Source organism: Vigna unguiculata, chromosome 3 (genome assembly GCF_004118075.2).
Source record: "Vigna unguiculata cultivar IT97K-499-35 chromosome 3, ASM411807v1, whole genome shotgun sequence".
NCBI classification, from domain to species: Eukaryota; Viridiplantae; Streptophyta; class Magnoliopsida; order Fabales; family Fabaceae; genus Vigna; species Vigna unguiculata.
In genome coordinates, this window is record NC_040281.1 from 17058055 (window position 1) to 17083113 (window position 25059).

Below are 25059 nucleotides of genomic sequence, written 5' to 3' on the forward strand. Positions count from 1 at the left end.
TTTTCTGGGTCATTGGGCCTGATCGAGTCGTCTGGTTTGTCGGGTCCGCCTAGCCCGTTCATATCTTTATGCCCACCCAACCTCTTATGGTCGTCGGGCTCGCCTGACCCTTCAGGGTCGTCGGGCCTGCCCGGTCTGTACAGGTCGTTGAGCAAGGTTCGTCCGAGTCTGAATTTAGCCTAGGTCATCTCAACCTTTAGCCTAACCCAACTAAAAATTTAAACTGAGAATTTGGATTGGATTTGTTGGATTATCCATATTTGAAAATCTTGATTTATAGAATGGATATCCAATCCATAAAATATATAAAATGTAGATTAGATTGAACTCCAGATCCATTAAATGAATTTTAAATGGATTAGATTTTTAATAAAATGAATTTTAAATGGATTGGATCAAAACAAAAATGGATTGGATCAATAAAGTTAGATTTTTTGCCCACCTCTAATAAAAATAGTGTAAAAGGAAGTGAGAAATAAACAGAAGGAAAGAAGGAAAAAAGATGAAAAAGAGACACATACCTTAATTATCACGTAAAAGATAAATTATTGCATAATTTAATAGATATACAAAGTTAACTCTATTATTAACTTTCGTGAGATATAATCATACTTTCTATAGTTTTTGGAAAAAAAAATTATGTATTCTTTAGTAATTTAATTCACGTAATGCATGAGTAATGATTACATTTTATAAATATTTTAAAAAATTAAAAACAACTATGTAAGAAGGTGGTATATCACAGGAAGTAACCGGCCTTGTCTGACCTTTATGGCATGGGAAGTTCATGGCCTCTCTTGTAGCATAGGAAGTAATAGTCTATTGGCCTTTATTATATACGTTAAATTATATTTTTCTTTATTTTTAGTAAAATATCAATTTGGTTTCTTTACTTTTTTATAAATTATATATATAAATTATATATATATATATATATATATATATATATATATATATATATATATGATACAAAATGTATATAGATGACACTTTTCAACTTTTCACAAGTTCAATTGGACATTATTTTCACATATAGTATCTTCTGTTCCGTATCATAAGAGGTGAACAAACTACAACACAATATATAATAAGTGAGAACTACACCAAACTCATCATAAAGGAACATCCCACATATAGCAAAAAAAGAAAAATCTATTGTTCTGACCATTATCTTGAGGTGAGCTTTTGGGTAGGTGGCAAGATCAGGTGGCTTGGATAAACCTTAATGAGATGCCTCCAAGAGTTGCGACATAGGTGAAGATTCACCTACAAAATACTTTCTAACGCTCAAGTTAGTAAAAGATTATGGATATTTTAGAGAAAGTATGAGCATATGAAAGTATCTTTAAGAGTGACTCTGGTTGGGAGGACTCTAGGTGTATATGTGTATATATAGTAACTTTTGGACCTTTGACTTGTGTGGTAAAACAGGTAACGTGATATTAACTAATATTAGTAAGATAATAACTTACCGTAATAAAATAATAACAATTATCGTAAAGTGCCACCTCATCAAATATGTAAAATATCTTGTGAATATTTGATATTAAAGGTTATCATAGCACAATCATACGTATGAGATTTGTTAGTATGTGCAAATATCCCTCAATAGATGCATTTTAGAGTATTTTGTAACCTCTTTTAGAAATGATGTTGATTGAACCTTATTGAGTCACACTGTTTAATGGGTCGGGTAGGTAAATTTATTATAAAAAAACCCATGATTTATTTCATGAAAATCATTCATTACTCCACACACACACACAAACATAAATTAAAAATTATTTCATATTTTATGAAAATAAGGTAAAGCATTTTTTTTAACAAATGATATATGATAAAATATGAATTTTATAGGAAAATGCTTTATATGATAAACTGATTTTATTTAAAACAAGAAAAAATATTTTATAATAATTTAAAAATAAAAAACACATTTAATTTTAAAATGAAGAAATTTCTAATTTTGAAGAACGAAGAAGAATAAACGATATTTCAAATTTATGGGAAAAAAAACATAGTATCTCATTGGTGCCCATAGAAATGCTCTACCCATTAATTTACTGTGCACTATGCTACAAGATGGAAATGCAAAAAGATTCCGTGTTTTAGAGTAGCACTAGAATAGACATTTGTTCATAAGTTTTCCATTGGTTCTCTTGATAAAGTATATTTTCTTTTCAAAATTGGAACGTGAAATGTTTCCTAAGGAACAAGATCAGTAGTTCAATTTTTCTAACTTCATGTGTTTTTCAGAAGGATTTGATTCTACAGGTGTAGTCATTAGTCAACAAACTATAATCTCCGTCACATTGTTTTGTCGTGTAGAACGTTATCACTCTTCATTCAGTAGCTAGATTCCACAGGAAAAAAACAAAATGCAACCTTCTCTCTCTTTAGCACGTGTCTCTGTTTCTGGTTGATCCAAATTCAGGAACCTGATAATAGGGGCTTCGCAGTTCTCATCTATCATCATCACCACTGCCGCAAATGGAGCTACAACAAGTGCAACAACCCGTTTCGCTTTCCCTTTCCTTTTCCCTTTCTGTTGTCTCTGATGCTTCTGCTCCTTCCTCGTCAGGGGAACAGTCCAGTCCAGCAGATGCAGTGATCTTCTTTGGTCTCAGTTTGGCTCTGGGAATTGCTTGTAGACACCTCTTGCGTGGGACTAGAGTTCCTTACACCGTTGCCTTGCTCATAATTGGCATTGCACTTGGATCTATAGGTCCTACCCTTTTCTTTTTTATCATCATTTTTTACTGTTGATGTTGTTGTTGTTATATTAGTTTGCTTTCTGGAATGAACCACTTAATCTTGGATTTCTTTGGCTGGGTTTGGTGTGATTGCGATTAAAGAGCAAGGAAAAAGACAGAATTTTTAGTTTTCAAAGGCTTCATCTGGGGGTGTTGACTTTCTATAGAGGACGATAACTCAGAAAAATTGAGACACACCCTTGAACTTCTCCTTTTCCTGTTTTAGTCAAACACTGAATAGAATTCAAACGAATCGGGTAGGATATTGAAAAATTGTTTAGTTTTAATCTTTAGATCCCAATCATACACTTGTACCAACATCGGGCCTAGATGGTATTGTTCACCAGTTTGTAGAAGAATAAGAGAGTATCTGCAAACAAAGGGAAGTGAATGGGAAATGAACTGCTTATAGTTGAACTTTTACTTTTTCTTGATTCTATATACAATACTTATTTTATTCTGATTTGATCTTTTTGAGCTTCTTATTTGAAGCTCCAACCGAGGACATTTAGACATTTAAACATATTCAGAAGATCATGATATGTTGGAAATGAAATTTCAAAATGATTATCATGAGAATTCAATATAGATCAGACAAGATATTTTCATGGAATTCTTTAGTAAATTACTGACTCCTATTGTTCTAACTAGTTATATTCATACATAACTATCTAATCTAAGGTACAAAACCTTAGAAACGCCACCTAGCTTGCCAGGTATGATGATATTCTAAAGGAGACTTGAAAGGCATAGAAAATGTTGTCAAAATTTGTTCTTTAGGTTTATATTTGATAGAAACTATTAAACTTATTCTATGTTGATTATCATTTCTTTTTATGATGTTGCTTCGTTCTTTGCCTCATCAGAGGTTACTTGGCTCTCTGAAAACTTTCCTGTTATTGAAAATGTTGCACTTCTCAATTCAAATCCTCGCTATGGAAATTATTCCTAAGAAAGTGGTCCTTTTTTTAGGTTTCTTAGAGATGGAAAACTATTTTCTGCCAGTCTATGTGACTGCTGAAAGATAGGTCTTCTTCAATGTTTAACTTTTCCCCTTTGTTCTTAACTGTTCTTTTCATTAAGTTTACTCCTTTTTGGCATTCTCGTATTATATACCTTTTTTTTTTTTATCTAATGTTAATAACTTGGCTGATTAATGATGCATCTCTTAACAGAATATGGTACTCATCATCGGCTGGGAAAGATTGGAGATGGAATTCGTCTTTGTAAGTTTGTTATGTTTTTATTCTAGTTAGTTAGAAACTTGTGTACTTAGCAATAAAAAAGCAAAGCTTTTCAATGTACAGCCTTGGAGCAGGTGATTATACTGGCATTTTAGAATATTTCCAATTTAATAAGCTTTCACCCTCACAGCTTCTTGTTTAAAAATAATTGAAGTAATTGATATTTTTATATGCAGGGTCAGAGATTGATCCAGACCTTCTGTTAGCTGTTTTTCTTCCTGCTCTCCTTTTTGAGAGCTCATTCTTAATGGAAGTTCACCAAATTAAGGTTTCCTTTCTTGGATTCTTCTATGAGTACAATTTAGTAGTGATTTATAAGTGATGGTTTCTCTCTGTTATGATAATTCCCTATCATATATATGTAAGAAAAATGAGATAAATATTCTTAGAAAAGGTATGTAAACTAAAGGAGATGACTTAAAAGCTGAGCTAGAAACTAACTATTTCTAATTCAATTACTCTGAAATCTTTAATGCACAAAATGAGACTAAATAACTATTTCATTCAATTATCATGATGGAAGATGTAGAAATTAAAGCCACGAGGTTAGACATAGCTAGCATTAAATGCTGCTAAACAGGGAGCAGACTAGATGTTTTTTTTTTTAATAATATAAGTCAATTGCTAAATGTTACCAACACAAGATGCACTTTGGACTGAATGCAGAGGTGTCTTGCACAAATGATCTTACTAGCTGGTCCTGGCGTTGCGCTTTCAACTGTTTGTCTTGGAGCTGTCATGAAGGTATGTGAGCTGATGTGTTTAGATTTCATCATTTCTCTTATATGGTTATAGCTCATTTGACATGATACAGCTTACTTTTCCATACAACTGGGGTTGGAAAACATCACTGTTGCTTGGGGGACTTCTGAGTGCAACTGATCCTGTTGCTGTTGTGGCTTTGTTGAAAGATCTTGGTGCCAGCAAAAAACTAAGCACCATAATTGAAGGGGAATCCTTGATGAATGATGGGTATTTTTATTACTCTTTGCATTTCTTTAACTACTCTTCAAATGAATTTTTGTGTTTTTCCAAATGAGTCTATATTGTAAGAAGTGGCAAATGGTTTTTAAATGTATGTTTCTTTTTGTATTTGTATTCGTCAGAAGCTTAATCTCCTTCATTCTTATCCAGAACGGCTATTGTGGTTTATACTCTTTTCTATCGGATGGTTCTTGGAGAGACCTTCAATTGGGCTGCTATAATCAAATTTCTAGCACAAGTTTCACTTGGAGCGTAGGTTTTCACCTACTTTTTTGCTGCATTAGTGGCAAAAGATATCTTCACTCATTTGACTGTTTGCTCGGTCCAGTGTAGGGATGGGTCTTGCTTTTGGGATTGCCTCTGTTTTGTGGCTAGGGTTTATTTTTAATGATACAGTGATTGAGATTGCTCTAACATTTGCTGTTAGCTACATTGCTTATTTCACTGTAAGTACCCTTCAATTTGGATTCATCTTATATCAAATTTAGATATTGTATTTGTCTTATTAAAACTTACAAAAGTAGAAAGTATTGGTTTAATAACCCTAATTTCTTTTGGTGTTATCTTAAGTTGCTTCAATCTTGTGCATGAAGAAATTGATGGTCAAAGTCTTTTACAGGCCCAGGAAGGTTCAGGTGTCTCAGGTGTTTTGACAGTGATGTCTTTGGGAATGTAAGTTGACATTTAGCATGCAATGACTGATATCTCTTTTTTGAAATCTGATTATTGAAATCTTTCTACAGGTTTTATTCGGCATTTGCAAGGACAGCTTTTAAGGGTGAAAGTCAACAAAGCTTACATCACTTTTGGTATGCCTTTTACTGTCCTCTTGAGTAGAAATTAAATTCATCTGAGTTTTTTTTCTTCTAATTTTCTGCGCACACTTTTTATGAACTAGAATTTTCTGTGTACCCTTGATACAAAAGCAATAAAAAAATTATTTGTGAAGTATATCAATTTGCTAAACACTATCATTCAACTTTAGATTTTGTGAAGTATTGTTTAGCATTACCGCTCCTTAGAACATTGATTACTTTACCAAACTGATTTTTTATATCATTAAGAAAAGACATAAAGATAGACAAAAGTTCAGAACAATCTTTCATTAAATAAATCCAAGTACATCTATAATACTCATCAATAAAACTAATAATATCTAAAACCAAAAGATGAGAAATTGCTTGACCCCCAAATATTAGAATGGATGATAAAAAACGCAGAGTTACATCAAGATTCAAAATGTCTAGAAAAAGAAGACCTAACATGTTTTCCTAGTTAACATGATTCACATTTTAAATTTGAAGTCGACTAAGTTCAAGAACCATCTTTAATTTTGACAAGTAAGGATAATCTAAGCATTCATGTAAAAGTTTAGGAGATGGGGATGCAAAACAAGCATAAATGAGCTTGTGCAAAAGTATTATAAGCCTTAGATTCATGTCCTTCTCCAATCAGTCAACTTGTACATCATTCTTGTATGACAAAAGAGTTGGCATCAAAGGTTACTAAACAATTCAATGATTTTGGTTGATTGACTTGAATAAATGATTGAAAGGAAAGACATGAACAAAGAGAACAAGTTTTGAGTTTAAAGAAGGATAAAGGAAAGCTAGACCAATTTTTTGGAAAGCTACTTTAGATCCATTGGCTATGGTTATGAAATGAGGCTTTCTAGGAAAGGAGAGAGAAGAAAACAAAGAGGTATTACCATAATATGATAAGAAGCACTTGCTCTGATACCAACTTGGTATAATACAAAAAAAGAAAATGTATTAGAGAGCTTGATTTCCCTTTCTTAGATTCTCGTATTTATAATGACATTTTTAGTTCAAATACAGTAGATGAGAGAGAAGAGAGAAGAAAAAGAAAGGTCATATCTAGAGTATGCATCAACTTTCCAATACTTGATATCTATGAGTTGTTTGGTATCATTCAAATAGTGGGTGGCTTGTTAGGCCTAACAAAAAACTTCTAAGATAGACTCTGATACTATCTTAGATTTTTAGAGTTTAACTTAATTCCATAACATGAGCTCGTGAGATGAGGGTTATGCTCCTCTTATATAATGCTAGTCGATGTGAGATATCCAATAGTATGAAATGTCAAGACTAGACGAACAAGTTCTCTGCCCCACAGCCCCACAATCCAGCTGCTTGAACAAGTTTTTATTATTACACTTTTGGGGATCTGACATGCGGAGAGTCAAGAGGGATCTACTCTTGTGATATTTTTTCCATAATAAATCAGTGTTCTGTTTAATTTAAGTAGATTTCCTGTCCTCTTTTGTATATCGATTTTTTGTCCGTCTTAGTATTCTATATCTATAAAGACACAAGAAAAAAAATTCTGACTAGAAGCTAAAACAGTTAATTACTATATGCCTGCTGGTGCAGCAAGGTCCCACCTAATATTGTCATATGAAATCCTCTTATTTTCTGTATTTATATTTTGTAGTCAAATGTATTTGTGTTTTAATCCTTTTATTTATTTTGTCCAGGGAAATGATTGCTTATATAGCTAATACCTTAATTTTCATTTTGAGGTAAGGGCTTGGTTGGAATCTTAAATTATAATCAATTGATATAACTTGTGAAACAGGCTTTTAATGGTTTAATATGTTTTTCTGGTTTAACAAATGTCGGACATTCTTACTGGTATATCACTTTCCTTAATATTTCATTTCTTTTTGCAGTGGAGTTGTTATAGCTGAAGGAATACTTGGTGACAACACTGTTTTCTATCATGGTAGTATTACTTGAAGAATCAACTCATATATTCTCTTATTGGGAAAATGTGTACCATGATGAAGTATATTGCATGCAAATACATGAAAATAGTGTTAAATAAATGGGAGTTTTATAACAATGTTGGGTGAATGTGCTGATGAATCTGTAATTCATAGTTTTATGTAATCTGAGTTAGTGGGGGGGCTTTGGCAAGTCCATAGATAGAGACTATAATTTCTTTAAATTGTTACCTTTAAATCATATATCTAAGTACTATGTCTTGCATTGCTCTTGCTATCATCTTAATGATACTTATGTTTGTTATGCCAAGAAGAGTAACTACAAATTATTGGGTCTGTTTTAGGAACATCATGGACCCACCTCTTGCTTCTCTATGTTTATGTACAAGTGTCTCGATGCATTGTTGTTGGAGTATTGTTTCCCTTTCTTAGATATTTTGGATATGGTTTGGATTGGAAAGAAGCTATTATTCTCATCTGGTCAGGATTGCGAGGGGCAGTTGCCTTGGCACTTTCATTATCAGTTAAGGCAAGTATTCTTTGACTTGTGATGCATATTTAGAGAGCTCCTTATTACCTGTACTTATCATTGTTTACAAGTGAGGTAGGTGCTTTTGGATTTTTTTTCTGATGAAATGAAGAACTGTTATTTTAAGGAAAATTAAAAAGAGAGATGGAAATAGGTAAAGTTCCTTAACAAAGCAAAAATGCACATGGAACAATTATAAAAACGCAACTGATTATAGAATAGGAATAATAACAGTGCATGAATAGGAATATTGAGATATATTCCTCATCCCAAAACATTAGGTTTTGTAGAAGAAGAAATGAATACTTGCTACTAGAAAATGTAAAAATTAGTAGTTGTTCTTGAGCCTGACAACAGACCGGGTTATTATGGTCTGGTAATCAGCAATTCATTACTGTTATTCCTATTTAGTATCATTGTTTAAATGACAGAATGTTGAAAAACACATTACCTGCTGCTGTTGGAGCAACCTTGTCCTGAAGGTCCAAAAGATTTAATATTACATCTATAGCAATGATGTTTTTAGCACAGATCGTTTCTTTCATAATTGACAATCTATCTAGTGTATACAAGCTCTTTTATCCATTTTTACTCATCAATAATAGAATATTAATGAAATTGCTTGAATAGGAAGCATGATTAGCTTCCTTATACATAATAATCTCTATTGAGATTAAATATAAAATGTAACTTCCTAGAATAATGATAAGTCACTTACACTGCTCAGCTTTTTTAGGTTTTAGTTCCCTATAATCAAGTGGAGCATTAAAGTTTCCAACGTTTACTTTCTCTATCCTCCCTTTTCAAATTATCCTCATGAAACTGTGTAAAATGGTTTACTTGTATATTTAGTCCTTAAGTACTGTGATTATACAATTTTGGTTCCCTAGGTTCTAGTTGCATCAATTAAGTCTCTAAAGTTTTCTTCCATTTAAAAACAATGCTGTATTCTTATTCATCCAATATTTAATGAATTCACTAACTAATAAACACCCAAGCTCTTATTCATCCTATATCTCCCTGTCTGTTGCTCCCTCTCTATTAATAATAACAAATTGGTATTAGAGCCAAGCTCACGAGTTCGATTTCTTGTGAAAAAAATTCTAAGGGGAGATTGTTGTGGGTTGCATCAATTGTCCCATGGTGAAGAATAGGTGGGCCAAGTCACAATTGAAGAGTTCAATTCCTAACGAAACAATTATTGAGGGGGAAATTGTTGTTGGTGGCATCAATTCTTTAGTGGCAGAGATCAGATAAACCAAGTCATAACCAAAGTGTGTTGTTAGGATGCTATGCTCTTAGGTAGAAACAATTGTGTCATGATTATCCACTATAGCTTTTGACTTATTGGTAAGCGTTTAATCTAACAATTGGTAGGTATCCCGTATCAACCAGAGATATGTTCAAATGAAAGTATATCAGTGAGTGCAAACCTCACTTTGCAAGTCAGTTTTTATGAGGTTGACTTTGACTCAAAACTTATTTTCTAAGATGGTATCAAATTTTATCTTAATGAGGTTTGTTGGACGAATTCTCCCACCTACTATTGGGCCATTATCAAACTACCTATAAATATCTATTCCCATGCTCAAGATGTATAGTCCTCAATATGAGAGGGTGGTTGAAGATCCCACTTCATCTATGGATATGACCAAATTGTAATTAGTAAGTGGGTGCAAATCTCACTTTGCAACGGTTTGGTCAGGTTGATTTAAACTTCAAGCCCACTTTCTATTACTAGGCATGCATGATTGTACTAAATACAATGTATAACCTTAAGAACACACAATATCTAAACTACATTGACATAGAAATGTTTTTTCAATTGTTTTCACTAAATTGTTGTATTTATAACAATGATCATCAAACGGAATACCTTTTAATTTTGAGCAAATAGATAATTTCAAATCGAGAACAAGGAACTTGATTGTTAATCGAAGAATCTCGAGGGACTAAATTGGCACAATAAAACCTAAGAAACCAAAACAAATTTTACAGAAATTGTTTTGCTTAATAATGTATGTTAGGAAAATTAAGGCAAAAGCATTCTATATGTGGCTATCCCCAACCTTCATGTCCATATGTTTGTAACTAAACATTTTATTTATTAAATTTTGTATTGTTTTAGCGTTCGGGTGGAAAATCAATTGAGTTGACTCCGGAGACAGGAACTCTGGTATGCTTTCCAATTTATGATTAATAACACTTTAAGTTTCAAATGCATAACTCTAAGATTTTGCTAGGTCATCACAACCCATAAATCCTTGATAACTGTGTTTGTGGAACTGACTCAATTGCTTTTTTATTGTATAGTTTGTTTTCTTCACTGGTGGAACTGTGTTTTTAACACTTATAGTAAATGGGTCAACCACACAACTCATGTTACGTTACCTTGGCATGGATAGTATATCAGCAGCTAAGGTTAGATTTTTCCTCATCTTCTATGTTCAACTTATGTTCTAGTTTTGAGAGATGAAATGTTTTGATATCTCGTACTTTATGTAATTCACTAATGTCTTCAGGTTTTATCCTAATTGTTGGTCTCTCTCTCTCTCTCTCTCTCTCTCTCTCTCCCTTAAATCTAAGAAAGTACCTTGAAAAAATATCTTATCCATATACTTTGCTGATATACATAGCAGTTCCTCACAATCTATATAACGATTGGCGGGTTTCATAACTGTAAACAAAAAAATATAGATTGTGAGGAACAGAGGAATGCTTAAAATTTGTATAAATTGATTCCAAATGAAAAATATCTCTGTATAACCTCTTTCTCTTCTGACTTATATTTGGTCTGATCCTCATGCTTTTCACATTTAATAACAGAGACGTATCCTTGACTTTACAAAGCATGAAATGTTGGACAAGGCATTGGAGGCTTTCAGTGAACTTGGAGATGATGAGGAACTTGGGCCTGCTGATTGGACCACAGTGAAGAGATACATATCTTGCTTAAAGGACATTGAAGGTGAACGTGTTCACCCTCATGGTGCAACTGAAAATGATAGTCACCTAGATCCTATGAACTTGAAAGATATACGAGTACGACTACTCAATGGTATGGGAAAATTTACATTTACATTTACATTTACCAATATCATGCCTAATTTTAGAACTTGTTACTCATATTAGGTGTACAGGCTGCTTACTGGGAGATGCTTGATGAAGGAAGGATTTCTCAAACAACAGCTAATATCCTAATGTTATCTGTAGAAGAAGCCATAGATTTGGCTTCATCTGAGTCTCTGTGCGACTGGAAAGGTTTAAAATCTAACGTCCACTTCCCGAGTTACTACAAGTTTCTACAGTCCAATACGTTCCCACCGAAGTTAGTGACATACTTCACTGTGCAAAGGTTGGAATCTGCATGTTATATTTGTGCTGCATTTCTTCGAGCTCACAGAATTGCTCGACAACAATTACATGACTTCATAGGTACAAGCCTACCTCATTAATTTTTCTATTTATCCTAATACTATTATTGCCAGTTTTCAACTTTTCTTTCTTTTCGCTTCATGTATTTTCCATTTTTGTTTTTTGTCTTTAGGAGCTGTGTTAACTTATTTCTTTAAGAGAAATGTTGAAAACTGTTAGGATTCACTTCTTGACTTGCCAAACTATAGCTTGAAAATAAGAACACTTTCCTCTTCTTAAAACAAGTACACTGAAACACCTCTTTATTTCTTCAAGAAACACGTTATACAAGCGAACATGGTAAACAATTTTACCCCTAAAAGGACCACTCTCCTTTTTTACACTTGAATCACCAGTTTGCACAATCAAATTTTCTAACCCCTACCTGGTGTCATCAAGACACTATATACAGGAATATATTTCCTTGATAACCTATAATAAAAATATAAAAGAATTCCAACTAACAATAACAGATATAATAAACTATATATATCCTTTATTTATGCTTTCCTTCTCCTATAACAAAATAACTTACTATGGAATTAAATTTTTTTTATTATTTATTTTGATATACTTTTTATGAAGTTTATGTTTACAATGCAACTTACATTTTAGATGTATAATATACCATTATAGTTTAATTTATGTATTAAATTATATTTTGGTTCCCTCACAATTTTAGTTGAAGTTCCGCCACTTGTGTCTATCCAAATATTTCTCCCTTTTGGTATCATGCTATTAAGGCCTTGCAGTCTCTAGGGGCACTCAACAAATTTATTTTACAAATTACCATTGTAAGTTAAATAAATGTAGGAAAAATGAATAAAATAACATAAAATTCATAATAGTTCTGAAAACATCATGTCCCCATACCCTTTGTCAATACTCCTAAATCCTTGCAGAGCTGTTACATGCTTCATTTTCTAACTGTTTTAGACTGGTTGTCATACACTGGAACTGAAATAAACAGTCTTGTTTTAGGTGCTCTTAGGTGCTTCATCAGCCTATGTGGTGTTGGCTGAATATCAAAGCCATACCATGCCAACTCAAGCCCTACCCAATGTGTATCAGAAGTTGTCTAATTTAAAAATAACATTGTTTGATACTCGTTGGATATGAATAGGTATCTAAATGCACTGGATTTGATGTTTTATATACATTTTCAGATACTTCTTTGACACTTAATGTTTTCCACTTATCAATGATTCAGTGTTTCCTACCTCATGATGTCATATGTTATGTCCTCAATTGGCACAATTTTCTGATTATTTACTTGTTTCTATCTTAAGCTTTTGTGTTGGTCAGGTAACATTTTTAATTGTACTTTGGATCATTTATGTTTATTTCCTCTGCCTATACTCTTCTGTAGGTGACAGTGATGTTGCTTCTGCTGTCATCAATGAAAGCGTTGTAGAAGGAGAAGAAGCACGGAAGTTCCTGGAAGATGTTAATGTGACATACCCTCAGGTTTGCTAACTAAACATGTCCTCCGATTTTTTCTAATTTTTTTAATGGAACGCTTGGTTTCAGTCTGTCAGTGTCAGATTGATTGCTCTTTTATCTGTTCATCAGTTTGTTGAGCATCATTTTTTGGTTATGGTGTTCAAATGTGTTCTTTTTCTCAAATACTCTTTATTGTATACTCTGAACGTCAAATTATCAGGTTCTGCGTGTTGTAAAAACAAGGCAAGTTACATACGCAGTGCTACATAATTTACTTGAATATGTTCAAAACCTTGAGAAGACTGGGATATTGGAGGAGAAAGAGATGCTACATCTCCATGATGCTGTCCAGGTGTTTTGTGATATTCATTTGTTCTTTTTATCTGTTATCTAATGGTTTACTTTTGCATGAAGTATAATTGGGTGTTCAACTACTAATTAATTCCATTTATTTCTCAGACTGATTTGAAGAAATTACTTAGAAATCCTCCTTTGGTTAAGCTTCCTAAAATAAGTAGCATACATCCTATGTTGGGTGCTCTCCCATCTTCAGTTCGTGAATCACTTACCAAGAGTACCAAGGAAATGATGAAGTTCCGTGGTGTGACACTTTACAAGGAAGGTGCAAAGTCAAATGGTATTTGGTTAATTTCTAACGGAGTGGTGAAGGTATTAAATTATTTCATCATGAAGGTTAACATATCTCTGATTGTACACAAAAGATTTATATTTTGAAAATTACTTTTTTCTAGTGGGAAAGCAAGATGACAACAACCAAACACTCATTTTATCCTACTTTTACTCATGGGAGTACATTGGGTCTTTATGAAGTGCTGACTGGAAGACCATATATCTGTGATGTCATCACAGATTCTGTGGTATTCTGCATTTTTCTTGAAGCTAGCAAGATAATATCATGTCTCAAATCAGATCCTTCAACAGAAAAATTCCTGTGGGAGGTATGGTTACACTAATAGTTCATTGTTGCAACTGCTGCTTTGACATACTGGCTTCTGACTGCTTTAGTCACTACATTCATAAAGATATTAGAGATGCTTGGTGCTTTTGAAGACATAGAAAATGGTGGATGGTGTAATTATTTTCATTTAAAATGAATATTTTTGAGAGTTGTTGTGATAGTCAAAGACTATGTTTATCTTGATTTGCAGGAAAGTGCTATTTTCCTTTCGAAACTATTGGTTCCTCAGATATTTGGGAAACTGGCTATGCAAGATTTAAGAGCTCTTATTGCAGATCCAGAGAGGTCTCGGATGACCATATTCATAAGAGGGGAAACAATAGAAATCCCTCATCATTCAGTTGCCCTCTTATTAGAAGGATATGTCAAAACTCAAGGTCGTCAAGAACTAGTAACAGCACCAGCAGCCCTGCTTCCTTCATCTGGGAATCTAAGCTTCCAAAATTTGGCAGGATCAGGTATTTTATCTCAAGTTAAAGCTGTCTGCAAAATATTTTGTTTCAAGTAATTTTTACTTGAGTTTCGTTGGACATTGCAAAAAATGAATACTCATGGTATTAATATATATAAAACTGTATAGTCTGATTGTGGATGAAAATCACTTTTACTTTCAATTGATACAGGTTCCAAGGGAGCTAGTTTTACTCATCAAGGATCTATTTACCTAGTTGAAACAACAGCAAGGGTAATTCTTTTTGACATTCCAGCATCTGAGTCCGATGCTTCTTTTGTGAGAAGGTCAAGTTCATTGTTATTGCATGCCGGGGATCATCATCACAGATCTTTCCGTCGAAAACATAGTGGTCTTATGAGTTGGCCCGAACATTTCTACAAACACAAGAACAATGAGCAGACATCTGAAGGGATTGAGCGACAAACCTATAGTTTGTCTGCAAGGGCAGTGCATCTGAGCATTTATGGGAGCATGGTATGTCAATATAGAACAACATTAGATTCATACAACAAAGCTCTTTTTAATTTTTCCAATTCTACATTCAAAATTGATGGATCATTTTATTTTTTTCATTAATTAATTGTCATTTTGAAGGTGCACATCCCTAGGCGTAGTAGAAGTTTGTCAAGCCATCATGGTAGGGCACCACCTCATAGCCTGTCCTATCCAATCATGGAGCCCCACCGTCCACTTGTCTCAGTGAAATCAGAAGGAGCTGCAACTGCTAAGAAGGTCCATGAGGTCACAAGACAAGTTCCAAATCCACCTTCACAGAGCTCAGAACGAAGAAAACAGCATCATGGTCATGGAGAAAATTCAAGTGATGATGAAGAAGAAGATGTTATTGTGAGGATTGATTCACCGAGCACTCTATCCTTTCGCTAGTCTCGAGGGTCAAGAGTCTTAGGTAATTATTTGTATGTCGTGTAATATATCGTGCCTCCCTATATCACCAATGCTATTTTAGTAATAGAACAAATAGTGATAATGGACCATGAGGCTGGATTTTGTTAACAATAAACTTATTTGAAAGTGGGTGTGGTTAGTTGAAGGTTTTTAAGTTGTACCGAAAAATGTCATTATTGAAATAAATTTAGAAAAATAATGACATCTTTGAGGTGTTTTCATTAGTGGCAATCTTGTTTTGTTTTGGTCTTTTGGCTTGTTCCGTCCCCTGACTTGTGCAGCATAGAAGAAAGACAAAAATAATTTGGGTTTATTAAATGTTATTCTAGTTCATAAAATTGAAATTTCTTATAGTGATAAATATAACTTAACATAAGAAAAAATATCTTGTTTTTAACATTGAAGTTTAAGCTCAAGTTATTTATCTTCTATTTTTTTTTCTACTCTAATCTATTTTAGAAATTGTCTTATACAATCAAGGTATCCTATAAGGTACATAGCTCAATCGAGTATATCGACTCTTTAGGACGACATGTTCTCGAACCATGTCAACGAATCAAGCTAACATAACCATCATTCAAAGCAGGCAAATCAAAGATCAATTATCTTACCTTGATTATCAGGTAATTAGGTCAACCAAATTAAAGTCCAATCAGGTAAGGCACATGAACCCTAATATAAAAGACACATTTTAGAAAGTACACGATGAGGTATTCTTTGAAATTTATTCTATGACATCCCAAACTTATTTTATCATCAGAGTGTCTTTTTCAGGCACCTCCCCTCTATTTGTGACTTTGGAGGACGAGTACCCTTTGAAGTTAAGTTTGTGACCTTGATAACTCAGATTTTATACCCTTGTATTAAAGCTTATTACACCCCCTTAGCATCTTTGTTGATTTAATCTTTCAATCTTAGCTTAGATTTGTGAATTTAGGAAGTTTCAGCAGCTGTAGCACCGGCCAACGCCATTGATTAGTGCCCGGTGTGTTGTTCTTGACTTCATATTGCCTGACACGCCATTGACTTGATATCGCCTGGCGTGTGCTCCTTGACTTGGTACCACCTGACGCCGTTTATTGGTACATGGCAAAGCTAAAAGGGGATTTTTTTTCTCTGTCACGTTGGCGCCCGACATTGCCCAAAAAACGTTGATTTTTTAGTACTAACCTTTGCTGATTGTTTTTTATCATATCTTTGTCTATAGATGCCCAAATGAGTTTATTCTTTTTGTGTGGATTCTACACTCAAAGAGCTTTGATTGAAGTGGCAGAAAACAATTTTTGGAGCTTTGTACGAGATGCAGTTCAATTTGGAAGTTAGCATGTGTTTACAAGATTTGCTGTCATTTTGAGTTTATCTTGTTTGTAGGGATAATTTTGTAATTTCCTAGGGTTTATTTTTCTTTCTATCACTCTTGCATTATGGGCTGAAGAGAAAGGCCCAAAGGGAGTAAAATAATTAGATCAGCTTTTGTGCTTAAGAAGAGAGGTAGCAGCCATGGAGAGAGAGGCAACAGTCATAGAGATAGAGGAGATCTTTCACATGTTTTTCTCTATTTTGGGGGTTTTTGGTATTTTGTAATTAGTGGAGCTCCATGGATACTCACCTTCAAGTTTTCTTTGCAATGGACTATGGTTGATTCTTCTCATTCCCTTAATCTCTATACTTCAATTTCCAATTTTGCTTTACTTTCCTTTGTTGTTTTTGCTTCTCTAGTTTTAATTTTCACTTTCTATGCACTTCTACCGATTGTTTTTAATTTTTTTTTTTCACTTTACATCGACCAAACTTCAGCTTGCACCTATTAGATTTCAGCTTAGGATTTACTTTAATCAATTATGCATGTTACTGGTCATTATTGTTTTAATGCTAATTTTGATTAAAGTTTTAATTTCAATTCTATTTTGCCTTTCACTTCAGATTTCACTTTCAGCTCTATCATTTTATTGTCCTTACTGTGACATGTTCAAGTCTTGAAGTTGGTTAAGAACCATCCTCTCAAACTGGGAATATACAGGTCTAGTGTTCTCAAGAGGTTGATAGATCTCAATGGCCATGGTTTGTGGATCATCTTCTTCTTGGTTTGATCCACTAGTTTTAACTTCATGGCCATTGAATCCAACTTCATGTTTGCAACTTGTTCTCCTTCAACCAGCCATGTGTTACCTATCTTGGTGAACCTCATCTTATGCATATCGAGTGGGGAAACATGATTCAATAGGCCAATGGACTCCTCCAGCTCTCCTTCCACATCAACACCAAAATGCTCAATAACTTTGAAGATTAAAACCACATATGGGAACTTGAAATCAGTTAGTCTCTTGGCCTTCAACATATGGTCACAGATGGTGTATGTCCAATCAACTACTACACCATTTTGGATGCAATACATCACCACCAAGTCACCTCCATTCAAGGTTGCATGATTGCTCCCCCTAGGCATGATAATTTTTGTCACCACCAAAACTAACAACATTTTCTCCACACGAAGTCTTCCCACATGGAAATTGTGAGTTTGCTCACCTTGATTGCACACACATTGGTTGAAATATTGGACTTTGTTGAATTCATCCACTACAGTAGTTTCTCCTTTGCGAACTTGCACACCCCTTTGCCTTAGGCCAACCACATCTTTCCATGTTTGTCTCGTGATCTCTATGTCAACACCCTTAACACTTGATTTTAGGATGTCATTGCTAAACTTGAGGTTGGCATAGAAGTCCTTCTCCAATTTCGATAGATCTTGCCCGCAAGTTCAACAAAAGTCTTCAATTTTTTAGACTTTAGGTGTTGCTCTAAAGTTCCAAAATTCTCTGCCTTTAGCCATGACAGATGCAACACCTTAGGAATGATCATTTGCTTCCTAGTGATCTCAATCAAGAAGGTTTGGATCCTATCCTCATGCCCTTCGAACCAATCTTCAAGCCTTCCATGGTTCAAGGCAATGAGAGAGGATGAAGTAGGTAGGGTGGAGTTTTCCTTATTTGAAGGGGTTGTTCTTTGTCTGTGAGGCATGATGAATCTAGGCTTGACTCTTACTAGCAGATATGAATGTCAATGCCTAATGCTTATGCATATATTTATAGAATCAACATGTTGATTATTAAAATCGGTCAATTAATTTGCACAAATATTAAGGATTCAATGTAGTACAAGGAATCATAACCAATTAAATGTAACGGAATTTGTATCAAAGCATTCAATAATGTGTTTCCCAAGCGTTCTATGTGTTATCCACTCAAAACAGTTCACAACAGATGCATGCACATTGGAAATCATGCAATTAAACTGCTTTATGATCAATGCAATCTAAAAAGTTGGGTTTTAGCTCATGTACTAATTGTTATTTGCTACTACTATAGTTCAAATAATGTGATGTGATAGATACTTTGATTGGGTCAATCAATTAAAATCAATTTGACCAAATCCACATTAGTATAAGTGAAATCAACACATAAAAATACAGAGTCAATCGATTAAAAATGCACCAGATCACAAATTTTTAGTGCAGCGACAGTTTAAGTGAAATCTATGTGTTGTTTTCGTAAATTTAACTAACTAAAAATTTAGATAACATGAAATTCACACTATAATAGTTTAAGTGAAATTTATGTGCTATTTTGTGAGGATTAGTAGATTGAAACAGTGTCAGAACACAAATTATACAGATTTGACAGTTTAAGAGAAATCTATGTGCTGATTTTGCAAATTCAACAGACTGACATATTGGCAGTTCACAAATTATGCAAAACTTAACACTTTAAATGCAACAAGCACATAATCCACTAAAATTAACAAGAAAAATATATATCAACATATATTCTTCATGTCCAAAATACCTAATTTAGTTCTAAGCTTGTTGACTTTATCACGTGCAAGTGGTTTAGTGAATAAGTCAGCCAATTGATTTTCAGTTTTCACAAACTTGATTTCAATTTCACCTTTTTGAATATGATCCCTTATGAAATGATGTTTGATTTCAATGTGTTTAGTTTTAAAATGTTGAATAGGGTTCTTACTTAGGTTGATTGCACTTGTATTATCACAATGTAGAGGTACCTTCTGTAGCTTTACATCATAGACCATGAGTTGATGCTTCAACTATATGATTTGAGCACATGCATGTCCAAATAATATGTACCCAGCTCCAGCAATAGAGAATGCTACACATGCTTGCTTCTTGCTATTCCACGAGATTAGACATGATCCAAGTAAATGGCATCTACCATTTGTGCTTTTCCTATCCAATTTGCACCTTGCATAGTTAGAATCTGAAAAACCACTAAGAATAATGTTAGAAGCACTAGGATACCAAAATCCAACATTAGTTGTCCCTTTTAGATACTTGAGAATCCTCTTTGCAACTTTGAAGTGTGATTCATTTGGATTAGATTGAAACATTGCACACAAGCATACACTAAATTGAATATGTAGTCTGCTAGCTGTTAGATATAGCAAAGAATCAATCAATCCTCTATATTTGGTTGAATCAACTTGTTGTCCAACTTCATCTACACCCATAAGGCAATTTGTGGCAGTTGGAGTGGCAACCTCTTTGCACTCCTTCATTTTGAACTTTTTCAGTAGGTCAAAATAGTATTTTGACTAGCTTAAAAATGTCACATGCTTTAGTTGCTCCACTTGAAGCCCTAGGAAGTAGGTTAGCTAACCCATCATAGATATCTCAAATTCTCCCTGCATAATTACAACAAACTCTTCACACATGGATTTATTATTTGATCCAAAGATTATATAATCAACATACACTTGAACAAGTATAACATGACTTGCATGTTTTCTAATGAAGAATGTTTTATCAACAACACCTCTAGCATAACATTTTGATAAAAGAAAATTGCTTAGCCTCTCATACCACTATCGTGGTGCTTATTTCAAACCATACAACGCTTTTTTTCAATTTGAAAACATGATTAGGATAAAAATGATCTTCAAAGCCAAGAGGTTGTGATACATACACTTCCTCATTTAACAAAACCATTTAAGAATGCATTTTTCACATCAATTTGAGAAAGTTTGAAATTACACATGAAGACATATGACAATAATAATCTCACAACTTCTAGGCTAGCTACAGGTGCATATATTTATCAAAATCAATACCTTCCTCATGATGATAACCTTTAGCAACTACCCTAGCTTTATTCCTAACAATGTTACCATTTTCATCCATTTTATTCCTAAACACTCATTTAGTACCAATCACATTCATTTCATTAGTTCTAGGAACTAGAGACCACACATCATTTCTTGTGAATTGATTAAGTTCATCTTGCATAGCAATAACCCAATTACTATCACCTAATGCATCATTCACATTCTTAGGTTCAATTTGAGACACAAATGCAACATATTCAAAGAATACAAGCTTGTGTCTAATGGATACTTCCTATTTGATATTACCAATTATGTTGTCCTTTAATAATCCATTGGGTTCATCCACTCCATGGCTAAGTTGTTATCTGCAGCTTTTTTAGTCGATTAAATTTCCTTTTCAATTGACTGGTTTCTTGCAACAGATTGCTTTTCTACAGTAGATTATTTTTCATGCAGCATATCTTCTTCATCTGCAATTTTATGCCTTTGATCTTACAGCACTAGGTTAGTTTCATCAAATACAACATGCACAAACTCTTCAAAAATCATTAGCCTTTTGTTATAAACCCTATATGAGTGACTATTTATAGCTTAACCAAGAAAGATGCCTTCATTCACTTTCGAGTCAAATTTTCCAAGTTGTTATTTGCCATTGTTTAAGATAAAACGTTTGTAACCAAATACTTTTAGGTGATTTAAAGCAAGCCTTCTACCTTTGATAATTTCATAAGGTGTTGTTTTCTTTTAAATTGGCCTTATCAACACATGATTTAGAACATAAGAAGTTGTGTTGACTACATCAGACCAAAACTACTTAGGCGATGAGGTTTCATTTAGCATAGTTTTAACTAGTTCCTCAAGTGATCTATTCTTTCTCTCAACCACTCCATTTTGTTGTAGAGTTCTAGGAGCTGAAAAATTGTGCTTAATACCATGTTTTTCACAAAAGTGTTCAAACATTTCATTTTGAAACTCTCCACCATAATCACTTCTTAAAGAAACTATTTTAGAACTCTTTTCATTTTCTAAAACCTTAGCAAGTTTCTTAAAAGCATGGAAGGTGTCATTCTTAACAGCTAGAAATAGTGTCCGTGTAAATCTAGAGAAATCATCCGGCTTACTAATAGGATGACCCATTACATTACAAAATTGTGTTTTAGCCAATGATCTCATTAGAGGAATAATGGGAACTATTGTATCAAGTTTTTTTATAACAATTTTAATAAGAAATGAATTTTGCAACATTTGACTTCGTACTACTGAAAGATTTAGTGGAATACTTAAAAAATAGCCTAAAAAGTGAAATGAATACTGAGATAATTCGTTTATATAGATCGTTTCTAGTCCAGCCCAAATATCAAAATGACATTGCCATAAATATATAAAATAGTATTTCCATTTATTTATCAAAAAAGGAGTAAACAATAACCAATGCATAAAAGTTTCCACCACGGCTCATGGTTCTAGAAGAACCAAATAGATCCATGTGAAGCAATTTCAAGAGCCTTTTAGTTGAAATACAGTTTTGGATTTAAAAGAAATCTTGGTTTGCTTTCCCTTTTGGCATGCTTCACATATTATATCCTTTTCAAACTTAAGTTTTGTAAACCTTCGACTAAATGTTTTCTATTTAGCTGATTCAAATGATGCATATGTGTGTGACAAAGCCTCCTATGCCATAACCAAGTATCATCCTCTTTTGTAAACAAATAGTGAATGCAAAATGATACATGATGTAGATTAAACAAGTATATATTGTTGACTCTTTTTCCTAAAAACACAATGCTACCACATGCATCATAGATAAGGCAATGGTTTAGTTCAAACACAACTTTAAAACCTATCACAAAGTTGGCTTATACTTATCAAATTGTGCTTTAACCCTTCAATTAAAAGCATGTTGTGGATGTTGAATGAGGCTTCATAACTTATGACTCCATTTTCAAGTATCTTTCCTTTGTTGTTGTCACCATAAGTCACAAAGCCTTCATCCTTTAGCTCCAACTTTGCAAACTTGGACTTATCACCTGTCATATGCCTCAAGCAACCATTATCTAGGTGCCATAGGTCTTTCTTTTCATGTTTTATGACCTGGAAAACAAAATAGCATTACATGGTACCCTTTGATAGTTTGAATCCAACATGGTTATACCTTTCTAGATCCTTTTGGGGTCTATTTCATAAACCCTCTTGGAACATCATATTTTCTAGCACAACAATTCTTAAGCACATGACCTTTCTTCATACCACTACAAGAAAAATGCTTATTATCTACGAAAATTTATCTATGAAATATAGTTCGTAGATAATTTTATTTTATCTACGAAAATAGAATACATTATCTACGAAACTTTCCTAGGTAATGATAAAATACATTATCTACGACATTTTCATAGGTAACCATGACAAAAACTTTTCATACGAAGTATTACCTACGACATTTAGCGTAGAAAATAAATATGATTTAAAAAAATGTTATTTATAAGATAATTTCGTATGTAATCTTATATAATTTATTTTTTATTAAAAATATGTTTTTAGTATATAGTTTATTGTAAAACAAAGTTCAGTCGTTCATCCCCTCTTTTGTCTCTTCGTCTCTCTCCTGGCTCACTGATGCTCGTTGTTCAAGTTCATCCCTCCCTGCGAGATTCCTCTGTCCTCACTCAAGGTATCATCAATCTCATTTTTGTTTCTCACGCCATCTTATTCTCACTGTCATGGTTGAAAAAGGAATTAAACATGTTCCAATTTGCCTATGACGTTTTTTAATTCTTTCATTGTTTGTTAGGGTTAGCGATGCAGCGTAATAGTCATGCATACTACAGTCCTCTGCAACGAGGATACAGTGGCCGTGGAGGAGGCTCCAATAGAAGGGATTCGGTGGAGGCAAGCGTAGGGACAACAACAATGGAAGCCTCTTGGTTCGGAACATTCCTCTCGATTGCAGACCTGAGGAGCTTCATGTTCCTTTCGAGCAATTCGGACTTGTTCACGATGTTTCATACCCTAGCACCAACACACACTTTTAATGTCTTGTTTTTTGTTTAATTTAATCCATTTGGTTTGATCAAGATTTTTAAATTCATCTGATTAATTTAAACTTATATGAATATTTTTAAGTATTTATATGCTTATCAAGTGAGTGACACTTACTCATGCTGAGAAAATTGTTTGTACATATAATTTTTACCTGCATAAGTTACAATATCAATAGATGACTAAGTATTGATACTTCTTTGGAGTGATACTTCTTAATCCATGTTTTTTGACGTTTTTCAGGACAATAATAGTTCCAAGGACCGTGTGGATGTCGTGCACGCAAACAATTATGCTCATTGTATACCTTCTGTTTGCCTATTTTGTCAGTGGAATCCTTTACCCTACAGTTGCATTCCTGGGTGTTTGCTATGGTGTGCAAATCTCTGTGATCATCCTCACAGTTTCTGAAGTTTTCGTCCTAAGCACTACGGTGTATTGAGTAGCGTGATGGGTTTGGGGAATCCAATTGGTGCAGTGTTGTTTTTTGTTCTGCTAGCAGGGAACATATACGATAATTGGTATGTTTAAAAAGAAATTAGAATTTTCCCTGTAATTTATTATATATTTTCCTATTATTATTCTTTTTTGTAGTCTCATTTGTTTTATTGATTGTGCGCTACATGTACATAATTAAGTTTTTTGTCTATTCTGGGTTTGGTGCTAGATATGACTTGGAATGTTTAATTACATATCAGTTAACTTCTGTTGTATCCCAATCCATCAGACCCATTGAATGGAGAAGTTGCAGCTTTAATGATGTGTGATCGATCTGCTTATGAGATGAGGGTTAAAGGTATTCATTCTTTCTGCTCATTTTCTAAAAGGAATTTCTTGCATTAGTTTATATACACTCATTTCTTTGTATGTGTCACAGACTTGCAATGTTCCTTTGAAGTTTTCTGGTTAGATTTTTCTAATGGCAGCCACTGTCAAGATTTTAGACCTTTATGCAGTAGATGTAGAGCTACCATCACTACTCAGGGAATTGGAAGTGCATATGTTTGAATGTACACTCAAAACAATTGGAACTTCATTTTTTAATAATCTTGACTTCATTTAGTTATCTTATTAATATTATTAAAACAAATGGTTTCTCCTTTATTAACTGCATTATAATTCTTTTACATTTCAAGTCTTGATCCTTTAACTGAACTGATTTTGTTGGCAGCTGCCACCATTACCATCAAATCCTTAACCTCAAAGAGAGGCATAAAAACAAGAAAGGATTGAGAGTTGAATAACCATTTAATGTCGAAGTGAGTCATATTTATATTTCATAGAACTCTTTTCAGTGGCATTGTCCAAATTTATTGTCCGTAAAACGAAATTGTAGCGATTCTATTGAATTTCTTGTTTTACAGAATTTCAAGAAAAGTACTACTTGTGGAGGGGTCTTTAGAGCAAAAAAAAAACTTCACACAACATGAGTTCACTGTGGACTAACCAC

At 33.6% G+C, this 25059-nt stretch overlaps 2 protein-coding genes across 2 annotated transcripts; one reads left to right on the forward strand and one right to left on the reverse strand.

Moving 5' to 3' along the window:
• The first annotated feature begins 2196 nt into the window (after positions 1 to 2196).
• LOC114176864 (sodium/hydrogen exchanger 8) lies at positions 2197 to 15701 on the forward strand. The gene is made up of 23 exons (XM_028062044.1): positions 2197 to 2725; positions 3929 to 3979; positions 4174 to 4265; positions 4664 to 4741; positions 4812 to 4969; positions 5132 to 5233; positions 5310 to 5427; positions 5601 to 5653; positions 5725 to 5790; positions 7479 to 7523; positions 7674 to 7726; positions 8072 to 8256; positions 10385 to 10432; positions 10570 to 10677; positions 11083 to 11314; positions 11389 to 11691; positions 13040 to 13137; positions 13334 to 13465; positions 13573 to 13782; positions 13866 to 14072; positions 14283 to 14550; positions 14716 to 15020; positions 15141 to 15701. The coding sequence occupies exons 1-23, from the start codon at positions 2491 to 2493 to the stop codon at positions 15429 to 15431; spliced, it is 3438 nt and encodes a 1145-aa protein (XP_027917845.1). The 5' UTR covers positions 2197 to 2490; the 3' UTR covers positions 15432 to 15701.
• A 3855-nt stretch (positions 15702 to 19556) lies between these two features.
• LOC114175098 (uncharacterized mitochondrial protein AtMg00240-like) lies at positions 19557 to 20024 on the reverse strand. The gene has a single exon (XM_028059856.1). The coding sequence runs from the start codon at positions 20022 to 20024 to the stop codon at positions 19557 to 19559; it is 468 nt and encodes a 155-aa protein (XP_027915657.1).
• Positions 20025 to 25059: the final 5035 nt, after the last annotated feature.